The sequence below is a fragment of the Vitis riparia genome, chromosome 18 (assembly GCF_004353265.1).
Source record: "Vitis riparia cultivar Riparia Gloire de Montpellier isolate 1030 chromosome 18, EGFV_Vit.rip_1.0, whole genome shotgun sequence".
NCBI lineage: Eukaryota > Viridiplantae > Streptophyta > Magnoliopsida > Vitales > Vitaceae > Vitis > Vitis riparia.
Genome location: NC_048448.1, coordinates 6,155,066 through 6,169,255, shown reverse-complemented (window position 1 = coordinate 6,169,255; position 14,190 = coordinate 6,155,066). Strand labels below are relative to the sequence as shown.

The following is a 14,190-nucleotide window of genomic DNA, read 5'->3' as shown; positions in this document are numbered from 1 at the left end:
TACATGGGTCTAGGAAAACTAAGAAATGAAAACATTCTATTTTCCTAGAAGTTCCCTAGGATACCTATTTTGGTTGGTTAGTTTTTTATGCAGGAGGCACAATATTACATAGACAACTCATTTTCCCTTGAGATATAGAAGGAGAAACTAAGAAATGCATCAAGTTGGTGTCTCCGAGAGCAATTAGAGATATTTCCATTGATATTCCCCCTAGGATTCTTATTTCAATGAGTAACATGGGATGCAGAATATTAGATCGATACTTCATTTCACCTCAAGATGCTGAGGGAGAAACTCTGGCAACTGAAATATATGTCTGTATTCTATAGTATGGAAATTGGATGGATCTGACACCTTGATATAAAAATGTACCCAAATGAGAACCTGAGTCCATGTAACATAGTTCAGCTTGTGATTGGCTCTTGATTATGATTTCTCTATCAATGTTTCAGCTTTTTAGAGAAGATGGCACTTCTGTCCTGGAGATACTGAAAGTTGATGTTGTTTCTTTTCTGTACATTCCAATGCAGGTAATCCATTTGCAATTAAATTATGGCTTACATGTATAAGTATAGTCTTCTCCATGAAGTTATTTTTTATGTGTTGTTCTAATGCATGCAACTTGTATACAATAAAACTATGGGTCATTTTTAGCAGCGTGGTTCTTTGTCAAATTCAATTCTTATTTGTTTTTCTTTGCACTTGTCAAAAAAAAAAAAAAAAAAACTTATTTGTTTATCTTTGTACTTTAACTTCAATCAAAGAGCCTTCCATCTACGGTACATGAAAGATTCTAGAGCAAAAAACTTAAATTTTGTCTTGACTCGCATTTGAAGTGGGCATGGTTTCACTGACCAGCCTGCTCAAGCTTGGGTGGTAATATGGGGCCATAGAACTGACCTGGGACAATACTTTGGGGTCGAATAAGTTTCTTCAGTCAGATCTTGGACAAGGATGATAGAATCACGTCTTTGATGATCATTTAGTGGACAATGTAAAAAAAGGTGATTAATTGACTCTTCAATTTTCAAACACAAATTGCAATGATTAGGATTGAGGGCTTTGAAAGGTCCTCTCACTTGAAGCAAGTCGTTTCTCTTAACCCTCTTGTTGGTCACTAACCAAGCAAATGCCTTGACCTTTTTGATGGGGTTTTTGAATTCCAAATGAATTTTGCTAGAGAGAAAAGGATTAAATTGATTGATTGGATGAGGCTAAGAGAAATGATTTGACCATGAGTAAGCTTGAGGGTGATGCTGTCGCTTTTTGGGGACCGTTTTGTACGTCTTGTGTACTCTGATGTGCTCTTTTTGGTGCTTTTTATTTACTACTCTCTTTATTTACCTATAAAGAAAAATTGAGGATGATAATGACCATACTCTCACATTTGAGAGGACAATGACAAGTTCACACAATTGAGAATGAACATGAGGCTTTTAAGACTCTCAATCATCGAATCAGTGAGGTTTTAATGAAAGTTGTTCTAACCAAAAAGGGAAGAGTGACTGATGATAGATGGTATAGGATAATCTATAATCTGAGATGTTAAAAGTTTGGCTTTTCTTAGGCACCATAGCAATGAATGTCGCATTTGTACTTTGATTTATTACCCCCTTGGTGTGGAACTCAAGAAACACCCTCATAAGATCCTCTTTTCTCACATCCCAACACTCTTGATAAGCTGCTATAGTAAAGCCATCAGGGCCAGGGGCCTTTTCCTTATTCAATTGAAAAACTGCCATTCGAACCTCCTCTTCAGAAAACAGCCTATCCAGCTAGACTGCACTCTCTCCAGAAATAGGGGTCCAATCACTTCCTTCAATCCTCCAAGAATCACCTTCAGGTTTGGAATAGAGTTTCCCAAAGAAATTTACTATCTCCTCAGAAATAACCTCAATGTTACTTAAAGTCTCCCCCCTCTTAGAAATCAGAGACTTAATGAACTTCTTGCTTCTTCTTCCAGTGGCCACTCTGTGGAAGAACTTAGAGTTGCAATCCCCTTCTTTAATCCACTTAACCTTAGATTTTTGTCTCCATTGAACCTCTTCCTTTAATAACAAATCCTCTAGCTCCTTCCTTTTTAAGGACCTTTCCAATACCAGATCAAGATTTAAATTCCCTTCTTGTTCAATTAGATCAATTCTGCCTAAGTCCGAAAGAATGTGCCTTTTCCTCTCTCTTAAATCTCTAAAGGCCACTATATTCCACTATTTCAACTTTGATTTAACAAACTTTAATTTCCTCATGAACTTGTGACCTTCCCAACCTTCAACCGTACACTCTTACCACCAATCTCTAAACTTCTCTTTAAACTCAAGATGAAACAACCACATATTCTCAAACCTAAAAGGGGTCGGCCCCCATTTTAAAGGATTAGTTTCCAAACGAATTGGGCTATGATTAGAAGTCCATCTAGGAAGGGCCTCTTGAAAACTTTGAGAGAAAAAAGAATCCCACTCAGAAGAAAACAAAAACCTATCCAATCTCTTGCAAATAGGATCCGCTTGCATGTTTGACCATGTAAAAGCCGCATTCCTTAGATGGGGATCCAACAAACCACTCTCCCTTATAAACTCGTCAAAACACCTCATGTTGACTGTTAACCTAGAATCACCCATCTTCTCAGATATCCTCCTGATAACATTAAAATCCCCTCCTACACACCACCTTGGGATGGTCAGACCATACAGGTCTTGAAGCTCCACCCAAAAGTCCTTCCTCCACAAAGGCTTATTTGGACCATACACTAAGGTTAACCAAAAAGACCCTTCCTCATCAGAGTTCAACTTTACAGTTACAGAAAAAGATCCTAACACCTTCTCTGTACACTTGAACTTAATTGAATCCCACAAAATCACAATCCCCCTTGAAGCCCCACAAGTAGGAAGAGCAGCCCACTCCAAGCTTCTGCCTTTCCAAACATTGCTCACAAACCTCCTGTCCCAAATTACTCTCTTTGTTTCCTGAAGCATCACAACATCTGGACTTTGAGTACTTAAAAACCTTTTGACAGTCCTCCTTTTCTTCCTAGAACCTAATCCTCTTGTATTCCAACTTAAGATCTTCATGTAAACAAAAACAACCCGTCACAACCAGCAACCAAATCTAATCCTCTTCTCGGGTTCCAGAATCATTTTTCCTCTTTCTTCTGAAATAAACCTTATCCGCAGAAAGAGTACTCTTGCTCTCTACTTCCACACCTTTTCCATTATCTCTGACGATTCTAATCCTCAAACTCTCCAAAATTGACTGAACCTTGACCATCTTCCTAGGCGTGAGTACCTTAACCTGAAAACTTTCCAACAGGAGGATGGAAGGTTTTGGCTCTGGGGACGAAGCCTTGCCTGAGACACAACGCTCCTCTGGGTTACTGAGTGTTTCCCTAAGGAAAGATTGGTCTTTAAATTTTCGGTTAGAGGTTTCTAGGGGAAACGCCACACCTTTAGAACAGGACACGCCACTACGACGACTGAGATCCACAACAAGAGAAATAAAAAAGGAACCACGCTGAAAGACAAAGCTTGACTCCAACGGAAACGAAGAAAAAGGCTGACAACGAGAAGGAAGAACAAAAGAAACAGAGGAGTCGGGAAGAAATTTTGGCTCAAAAGCCCCAACCAAAGGAAGACCCTGCTTGGATAAAGCTGAGAAAGGAGGACGCACCTTATTTACCAAATTGCATCGCAAAATCCCCTCGTCTCCCTCTGTCTCGCCGGTAAAATCTTTGGATATTTCTGGACCAGGATAAAGATCGCTCTTACTGGAGAGTGATCTGCCCCGAAGAGTGTCTCGAATTGCCTCCGATGAGCCACCCCCTTCTAGGTTACGCTTCGGGACAGAAGACGCCTCCTTTAAGCTCGGCGGCCAGCTTCTTGCTTTGCGTCTTGCGGAGACTGAGGAGTCTTTTAGCTTTGACTACTCTTGAGAATGATCTTTCGGCATTATCTCCTTTGCAGAGGACCCTGAGCGTAGGAGCTTTGAAGACGAAGGCACTGCTGGGCCACCATTAGAGGAACCTTCATGGACTGGACCCACTATGGGCCCAAAACCCTTCTCCCTAAACTGGGCCCAATTAGAACGGGCTTTAAAAGAGGCGTTTGGTTTTGTTGGCCCGATAGTGCTTCTTGCCGTTGGGCCTAAAATACTCCTTCCCTTTCCTTTCTCAACTTTCGACGATTTTGAATCTGGAGAACGAGAATGGGAACGATGATGAGGCCTCCAGTTGTGGCACTCATTGTCCCTAGCAGTAGCTCGTAGCCCCTTAGCGATCTTTGGTTTTTGAAGGACACAACCTCCCGCTGACCTCAACTCGTCCTTGCTGCGATTTGACTCAGGCCTGAGAAGGTCATCTCCTTCATCTTCTCCGGTGACTGTAACTGCAACCGTGAATGACCAATCTCTATCTTCTACCTCTAGTAGCGCTGAAAGCACAACATTTGGAAGCATCTTCACCCACAATTTTACCTTCGACAAGTCAACAAGCTTCAACGATTCCCTCGCCACCTTCGTTACCTTCTCTCACTTTTGCAAAATGTATCTTAGCTGAACCTCATCCCATAGATGAAAGGGAAGGCCTCTTAGTTCTAACCAACCCCGTCTAAATTTTCCATTAACGACTGAGTTTTCTTTTGGCGACCATCTCCTCAGAGCAATAACCCTTCCTCTCACTGTTAAACTCCCTTGATCTTGAAACCAATGAGCTCTCCTTGCAGAATCCACGAAAAAGCACCCCTTGTAATCAGAAATGGGGGTTATAGGCGCCATTCCTTTCATACCCATCCTTCTCGCTATAGCTTTTCCTACATCACACCAGTCTCGTATTTTTCCTTTGCTTTCACAAACTACAGCTCTTGCCCATTTTCCAATTGGCATCAATGCACAGTTCTAGGTCCTTTCTCTGCAACCACATCAGCATAGGACCGTTCTCCTTTGTACATTCCCTTGCTCACTTGAGGCTCTTTAAACTTCTCATTTGAGGCTCTTTCAGCTTGAATAGACAAGTCTTGGACTGAAAAAATCGCCTTCCTAAGGTTTTCCCACCCATAGCCTTTAACACCCTCAGGAACCACTAGAACTAAAGGTTTTCTTTTTGCAATGATTTCTGTAATTTTCATATATCTCCCTTTGCTATTAAAACAAATCTCCATCAAATGAGTCCTAGTCTTGCGCCTCATCTTTCGAATGAAACCCCTGGAAGCCTCCAACTCCACAGCTTTCTTCAAATGCTCCAACAACCAATCCAACTCCTCCTCTCCAAAACCTAACGAAACCACAAAACCTCGACTTTTCTCTGTTATTGAAATCCACGTTCCCCCATTGAAGCCTTCAAACTTTACCTGGAAAGCCTTTCTCTCCACCAACTACTAAAGCACTCTTTGAAACTTGGATGTTGCAGCCACATACTCTCAAACCTAAAAGGTGTTGGGCCCCACTTGAAAGGATTGGTATCCAAAACAATCGGCCAATGATCAGATGTCCATCTAGGAAGAACTTCTTGAAGGCTTTGAGGGAAGAAAAGCTCCCACTCATTTGAGTAAAGAAACCGATCCAATCTCTTGCACACAGGTGACTCTTGCATGTTTGACCAAATGAAAGGGGCGTTTCGTAAAGGGGGGTCAAGTAATTCGCAATCTCTTATAAAACCATCAAAATCCCTCATGCTAGAAGTAAAATTAGAGCCTCCTAGTTTTTCTGAACTTCTCCTTATAACATTAAAATCACCGCCCACACAACATAATGGAAAAGTAAGGCCAAAAATGTCTAATAGCTCTACCCAAAAATTCTTCCTAAGTAAGGGACTGTTTGGGCCATAAACTGCGGACAACCACAAGGGTCCGTATCCATCCAACAAAAACTTGACTGAAACAAAAAAAGAGCCAATTACTAGCTCCTCACTGCACAATTTCTTTGAGTCCCAAATAATCAAAATCCCTCCTGAAGCCCCGCACGCCAGAAGAGCAACCCACTCCTTATTCCTAACTGAGTAGACACTTCCTACAAACCTTCTGTCACACACCTTTTTTTTTGTTTCCTGAAACATCACTACATCCGAATTCTTGAGCTGCAAAAAATCCTTAACCACTCTTCGTTTTTTTCTAGATCCCAAACCCCTAGTATTCCAACTGATGATTTTCATAAATACACCTCATTGGCCCTAAACCTCCAAACCAACGCCAACAGGTCTCAATTAACTGTGGAAAATCTGTTCTTCCTCCTAAAATACACCTTAATATCCAGAGAACTGAAGACCTCACAAACTTTAGCCATTTTGCTGGGGGAGAGGCCTTCTATTTGGAACCCACCCATTGGGGGGAACTCTACTTCACCCTGGCTAACTGTAACCAGGTTGGGGGCCCTAAGAGAGGTGCGGGGCTTGGTCTTAAAAAATTTAAAACTCTCGGACATTTGGTACAGACTAGCTAACTGGGATTCTACAACATCTCGATTAGGATTGCCAACAGACTCATGACATAAAGCCCCATTGTCATTTTTTTGGAAAAAATTTCAGATATGACTTGAGGTTTCGAAGGATACTGAGTCTGAATGTCTGAATTGGGAAGAACGGGAATAGAAAGACTCTGGTGTGGAAAAGCCAAGCCAGAGGAAGGGGAAAGAAATGACAGAGATGACCGAGAATGTGGATAAGAAGATACCTCGAAGTTTTCCACTACCATCATTCCACAAGACCCCGTAGAGTTGAGCCCTTTTGCTCTGGTTATTGGATTAGAAGGAAAAACTGTGACTGATGAGCCATGGTGAGCAAAACCCGCAAAACCCTTAAATCCTGCTATGTCTTCACTTTTAGAGAATTTGCGCAGTTTTTCTTTCCCCTTTGAAAGAAAAGGAGCCTTAAGATGAGACCTTTGTTTATCTTCCACGTCTCCTCTCGTTGATAAAGTCCCTTCCCTGGAACACCTTTTTCGAAACCCTGACGAATGACAAAAAGTGATTGGACTCGCATTGAAACTTCGATCCAACTGTGTTCCCGCTTCGAAAGCATCTTCCTTTGGAAGAGCATCGCAATCTGACAACGGTCTCTCAAGCGTTAGAGGCTCGCTTTGACTTCGACCCCTTGTCGGCTTCCAGAACTTGGAGGGAACAGAGCATTCCACAGCTTCTTTGAACCACACTTCAACGCGGAACCCTTTAGTTGAGCTTCAGAAACCTCAGAGCCTACTTTCCCTTTTCCCTTTGCAGAGGGGTCATCTCTGTGTAAAGAGTCATTCGCAGAGATGGGCTGCTTACCTCCCAAATCTTGACCTAACTTCGAAAACGGGCCCTTTAAAATATCTCCCCTCTTCCAGCCCAAGTCTACTTCAACCTGTGGACTGGGCTTAGGAGAAGATTGGGTCCTTCTCACTTGCTTAGAGGCCCGAAGCCCTTCCTCAACAGTTGATTGGGCTTTGTCCTCTCCAACCCACACTTCGCCATGCTGCTTTGGCCCGGCGGACCCTGTTCTCAGATTATTTGAATTCAAATTAAAAGACGAGGAAGGTTGGGACTAGCTGTTCCCCACTGTCAGTCTACTGATGCCACGTGTCCCCACAGGAGCAATTTCAGCCTTTGACTAACTCTTCCCTCTTTTCTGCCAATTGCCCCATCAGAAGACCTACCATCAACCGTTGAACTAGCCTCCACAACCCTCTTTCTGCCACCTGTCCATGAGTAAGGCTCAAACTCTTGCTGAGTTTACTTACCCATTTCTCCACCTCGCTTAACGTCTTCCTCTCTAGCCACTGCAACTGAAATAGTGAACACCCAACCCCCATCTAACACCTCTATCAAAGATGGGAGAACTAACCGTTCCTTCATTAAAACTCTCACCCTTGCCTTGCAAAGATCAAACAGTTTTAACGTTTGCCAATCAATCTCTGTCACCGTCCCCCATTGCTCCATTATTTTCTTCATATGTACTTCAGACCATAAATAAAAGGGTAGACCCCGTAATTCTATCTAACCTCCTCTGAATTTCCCCTCTACTTCTGAACCATAAATAAAAGGGTTGACCCCGTAATTCTATCTAACCTTCTCAACAAGATTGTTAGCCCACCTTTAATCCTGATAAACCTTAAATCATGGAGTGAGAAAGCTTCCTCTATGGTTTCTACAAAAGATAATCCTTTTCCATCGGAGAAGGGGACGATGGTCACCACGCCTTTATGCCCTAATCTTTTCGCTAGAGCCCGGCCGACCTCAACCCAGTTAACAAAACCAGCATGACATTCGCACACCACAACTCTCGCCCATCTCCCAACTGGAACAAGGCCTCCTCTCCTCGGTTCTTCTTCTTTGACTACATTCGTGAAGAATCGGTACAAATGACCTACATGTTTGTGAAAAGTCCCTTCTTCCCTGCATTGCCTTCCCTTTTCAACAATACTCGAGGAGGAGACCACCAACACTGAAGACAACGCATTCTTTAGATGTTCCCATCCCCTACCCTTCTCTCCCTCAGGTATTACCAGAAAAGTTGACTTTTTGTTGGAAGCGAACTCTGAGAGCTTTATAAACCTACCATGGTTGTTGAAGCAAACCTCCATTAAATGGACTCTGGTTTTTCCTCTGAACTTTCTGTTGAAACTCATGTAACTCTTCATCTCGATGGCCTTCGTCAAATATTCTATCAACCAACCAACCTCTTCCTTCTCAAAGCCTAAGGTGAAAACAAAGCCTCTACTGTGCTCTATAAGCGATCACCATTTTCCACTAGACTCACCTTTGAACCTAACCAAGAAGGTCTTTCTCTCCACAGAGACCTTCAACGTCCTTACCATTCTTTGATCCTTGTTCAGGGGGTCTTTGTCACCTTTTGATGCACAACAATGTCTTTAGGTAATAAAAAAAAGTATTAAATGAAAAAAGGGTATGCATGGAGCATACAAAGTGCCCTAACTACCAAAAAACATGGAGACCTAAAAAACTGCAACCATGCTTTACACAAAACTTAGCCAATCCACAAAATCAACCAATGACATGGAGCCGACCTCGTTGTACAATCTAACCCAATCCCAAAAAAGGTACAAATTTTTTTTTTTGATCAGTTGATCCATGGTTTCACAATTACCAAAGGCTCTCCTATTTCTCTCCCTCAAAATGGTCCAAAATAGGCACAACATAGTAGCCTTCCAAGCTTTCTTTCTTTCTTTGCCTACAAAAATCTTACACCAACTCAAGAAAATACCCCTAATTATGGAATGCATCACCCATTGAACCTTAAAGAGAGCAAAAAATTGATTGACACAAAGATTGTGCTTTCGAACAATGAAGGAGTTTATGATCAATCGTTTCTTCTTCTGCTTTACACATGTAGCATCCATTAGGTATCCTCCAATCCCTTCTTTTGAGCTGATCCAAAATCAAAAACCTACCCTAAGTTGCTTCCCAAGAAAAGAAGTTGATTCTTAACGACACCTAGGAGTTCCAAATTATGCCAAATGGAACTGTCTCTGCTCTCCTAAATGCTAAAGAAGAATAAAAAGACTTAATTGAGAAACTGCTATTCTTTGTAAGCACCACACTATAATATCCTTAGTACCCATGGTAATGGAATTCTCATACAACCTCCCAAAAAAGACCTCAATCTCCTCAAATTCCCAATCATGCAATTGCCTCCCTAATCTAGGATTCCAATTATCGTTGTCCCAAACATCTACCACCCAAGCATTTTTTGAAGAGGCTATAGAAAAGAGTTTCGAAAAAAACTCACTCAAAGGTGTGTCCCTAGAATTTCACCCTGTTTCCAGACCCAATCTTGAATCTAGTTTTATTCTTAAAGTCCTCCCAACTACCTCTAATAGCCTTCCATATCCCCACTCCATGTCCTTCTCTCACTGCACACCCTTCTTGTTTGCCCATACTTGCCTACAATCATTGTTTCCAAAGGGGGTTCTTCTTGCTCATGAATCTCCAAGATCATTTCCTCAGAAGAGTCTTATTAAGGATGGATAAATTTCTAATGCCCAAACCCTTTTTTTTTGTTTTTTCATGGACATAGTAGCCTAATAAACCAGATGCAACTTCTGATCTAACCACCCCCAACAAAAGAAAGTTCATTTGAATATTTTCCAATCTAACAACTACCCTATTAAGGATGACAAAAAGGGACATAAAATAAATTGGCAAGTTGGGTAAGGTGCTTTTTATCAGACTAAGTTTTCCACCTTTAAGAGGTACTGTCTTTTCCAAAAAGCAAGTTTTTTCCAGAATCTTTCTTCCATTCCTTCCCAAATCCTGGATGACTTGTAAGGGGCTCCCAAGGGAAGAAGGTGATATATATGTGAAGTAGGGATGAAATAAGGCTAGTTGGCTCTTCATTCACTAGATTAGAAAGGTTTTGAGTAAAATTGAAATTCCAAGATGGATTGAAAGTGGACCAATCTACAACTAATGAAACAAGAATATTTCTAATCCTTGTGACTTTGAAAAGATTTGGTAATTGAAACTTGAGAGGAGGATCACCCAACCATATATCTTTTCAAAAACGAATTTTTGTGCCATCTCCCACCAAGTATCAAATGAAAATAGAGAAGTTCTTGAAGACTCGAGCAATGACTTTCCAAGGGTAACAGTGTGACTATCTAATCATAGTGTTGGCATCCCAACCATTGGAGTGAAACCTAAATTTGAACTGGTTTCTCAACTTTTTGAAATTCAAATTAATTACAAAGCTGGAGATTACAACTATTTAAATAGATAGCTAGAGAATAGCTAACAATTGTGCTGCCTAGAAACTAGGAGACTTATCCAATCTTAGCTAACAACCTGATGCCTAAAAAACAGGATAAAAGATTTAAATTTAAACTCTAAACAATAATTTAAAAGAACAGCTAACTCCTAGAATCTGATATAATTAGATTTATTATTTAAATGAAACAAAAATATTTGAATAATGGAAAATATCTCCTAGATTTCCTACAAAACCCATAGATACTTAGAATGACCCTATGCCAAGAAGCGTTAATCCCCTTTTGTTCAACTCCCCCCATCTACTCCTAATAGCCTTCCACAACAAATCAAGCATTAAAATACTCCTTTTGGTTTTTGTTTTTTTTTTTTTGGAGTGGTTAAAGATGGGCTTAAATGACATGGCAATGTCTATGATAGACTTGGTTGATTGGTTGGGGTCTTTGTAGGGGTAGCAGTTTTTTGCTTTTGCCTTTTGGTGCTCTTGTATACAACCTTTTTGATAGGCACTATTAATATATATTTTTTTACTTACAGAAAAAAAAAAAAAAAGAAGATCTTTGCTGTCTCCTCTAGCATTGTTTTATTGGACTTGATATCGATCTGCCTCTCACATAGAAGATATTACTTAATTTACCTCAGTTGATAGGGATTGGCGGACTTATACAGGATAACAGGGGTGTGATTGTCTATATTGAAGCAGAGGCACTGGTATTTAACAGGATTGGTATTGCATAAGGATTTGAAAATGACAAGAGAATTGGGCACCTGAAGTAAATGTTTCACTGTGAAGAAATAATCACACACAGAGGGATGAAAAATGTTTTGGTGCGCTCCCAGTCTGATGAAAAAAAAAGGATGAGAAATCCTTCCTGTGTAACAGCCTTAACTGATCAAAAGCAAGAAAGAGGTTATAACTATAAAATTAACTCCTCATGGTGGTAGAAAATCCCCCACAAAAGGAGGTATAAAAATCAATACCTCCAGTATTATCATAACAGGGGATTTTAAGCTGGTTCTTTCTTGGATGGCTAATCATTGGGAGGGTTCTGGAGATTCAATCATTAGGTGCGGGTAGTTGTGGATCTTGATATTTGAACTATTCTTTCTCTTGGAAGTTTATAATGGTTGAGTAGATTCAGATGAGGGACACACTTGTATATTTGGAATTTTGGAACATATTCCTGAATAAATTTATTTAACCTCCATTTACATTATTAATGTGCATGATTTGGCAGATTATCAATTGTGTGAAGTTTGATGGCAGGATTACTTTGTATACAAATGTTATCCTAATCTGGGTTCAGATTCCCAAGTAATTTTGGTTGTTCCACTTAAATGATGGCTTCATCTTTTTTCCTTTTCCTTTTTATTTTGTAAAATTTATAATGAATTCTGAAACATTGAATGGCCACTTTATTTTTTGAGCTTGTGTGCCAATATATGTATTTTTGGAATGTTTGCTTTTCAGCCAACCTCACCTATTCGAGCTGAAATTGATGTTAAGCTTGGAGGAACTCAGTGCAATATTATAATCAGTAGATTAAAGCCATGGATGCAACTTCATTTCTCAAAAAAGAAAAAAATGGTGCTACAAGAAGGAGCAGCTAATCCTGACAAGGTGCATTCAACAGATTTCAAAGCCATCATGTGGACATGTACTGTGTCAGCCCCAGAGATGACTACTGTGCTGTATAGTCTTAGTGGGATTCCACTATACCATGTAAGTGACTTTATTAATTACTTATTCATATTTTTGTTGGGATACTGAAAAGGGACTGGACCATTTATCTACTGTGTTGCATACTAGGTGGAACATCTAATAATTCCTTTATGTCAAACCCTCTATAATCTTTGGTTTCATCATGCAAATCAACCAGAATATTACACATAAATTTTCAGGATTCTATGTTGAATTTGGGCAGTGCTATTTTTTTTTTTTTTTGATTGGAAACGCCACAAAGATATATTAATATAAAAAGAAGTACAAGAAGAAGGATGAGAAATCCTCCCACCAAAGACAACTAAAATACAGGAAAAAACACAAAAACAAAAGAACTCCCACTAAGGACCAATCCCTAAGGAGAACACACCGCTATCCAATCCAACTGAATCACATTAAGGGGAGTCCCCTTAAATGCCTTGGAACAGAAAGCCCAAAGGGAAGCAAGGAAAGCTATAGAGTCCCAAAGGGACTCTGAATTCCTTGCTTTATCCTCGAAAATCCTTGCGTTTCTTTCCCACCACACAACCCGAATTAGAGCTATGCTCGCAGCTTGCCACAAGACTACCCCTCTCTTAGAATTACCGAAGCCTTGAAATTTGATGGACATCATGTCATATATGCTCCTTGGAGAAACCCAATCCATCTTAGCTAACTGAAATAACCTGTGCCACAACCCAATCGTCAAGGAACAATGCAGAAAAAGGTGATCTGCTGATTCCCCGTGCTTCATGCACAGGATACAAATATCAGGACTAAGGGCCTTGTAGGGTCTTCTCACTTGCAACATGTCATTAGTATTCACCTTCTTGTGTGCCACTAACCAGACAAAGGACTTCACTTTGAAAGGAACTTGAGACTTCCACACGAACTTTGAAGGAAAGTTCTGAGGAGATCCAGAAGATTGAGATAATGCTAGAAAAAAGGATTTGACTGAAAAAAGCCCTGAAGAGGATAATGGCCATAATCTAGCATCTGGGACCGAAGGAGAGAGATACAAATCATCAAGAGAGCGCATGAGGCCTTCTAAGTCCTCAATCTCAGAGTCTGACAGGTTACGGCGGAAATTCAAATTCCACAAGAAAGGCCGAGATGGACCGAGAACTGAAGAAATAGAAATGTTTTTATCCACAACTACTCTAAATAGTCTTGGATATTGGGTTCCCAAAGGTTGGTCCCCCCGCCACAAATCTTCCCAGAACCGAATTCTTTCCCCGTTTCCTACCACGAACCGAGTAATCAAAGAAAACCCCTGAAAGACTTGAGCAATAGCCTTCCAAGGACAGCGGTGTGACCATCTGACTAGAGTGTTAGCATCCCAACCATTAGAGTGAGCACCATAAATGCTTAAAATGACCTGATGCCAAAGAGCTGAACCCTCTCTAGGGTACCTCCATAACCATTTCCCTAGAAGAGCGAGATTCCTCCAAGAAATATTCCCCAAACCCAAACCCCCTATTGCCTTCGGTTTGCACACCACATCCCACCTCACTAAATGATCCCTTTTGCCTTCCCCAACCCCTGACCATAAAAAATCCCTTTGCAACCTCTCGATTTTTGCAGCCACTGAAGCGGGAATTTTGAATAAGGAAAGGAAGTAACTTGGCAACTGGGTAAGACAAGATTGGATAAGAGTTATCCTCCCCCCGAAGGATAAGTAGGCCTTTTGCCACCCATCTAATCTACTTGAGATTCTCTCAATCACTGGATCCCAAAAGCCATGCGCCTTAGGGTTCCCGCCCAAGGGGAGACCCAGATAAAGAATAGGCCATCCAGACGCCTTA

At 40.8% G+C, this 14,190-nt stretch overlaps 1 protein-coding gene across 5 annotated transcripts in view; it reads left to right on the top strand.

Moving 5' to 3' along the window:
- Positions 1-14,190, top strand: part of LOC117906346 (protein SABRE) — a 90,658-nt gene that overhangs the window by 28,303 nt on the left and 48,165 nt on the right. For all 5 annotated transcript variants that reach the window (XM_034819341.1, XM_034819339.1, XM_034819338.1 and 2 more), the window contains exons 7-8: positions 453-530; positions 12,155-12,406. In XM_034819341.1, the coding sequence (XP_034675232.1) occupies positions 453-530; positions 12,155-12,406 (330 nt within the window). The remainder of the gene's footprint in view (positions 1-452; positions 531-12,154; positions 12,407-14,190) is intronic.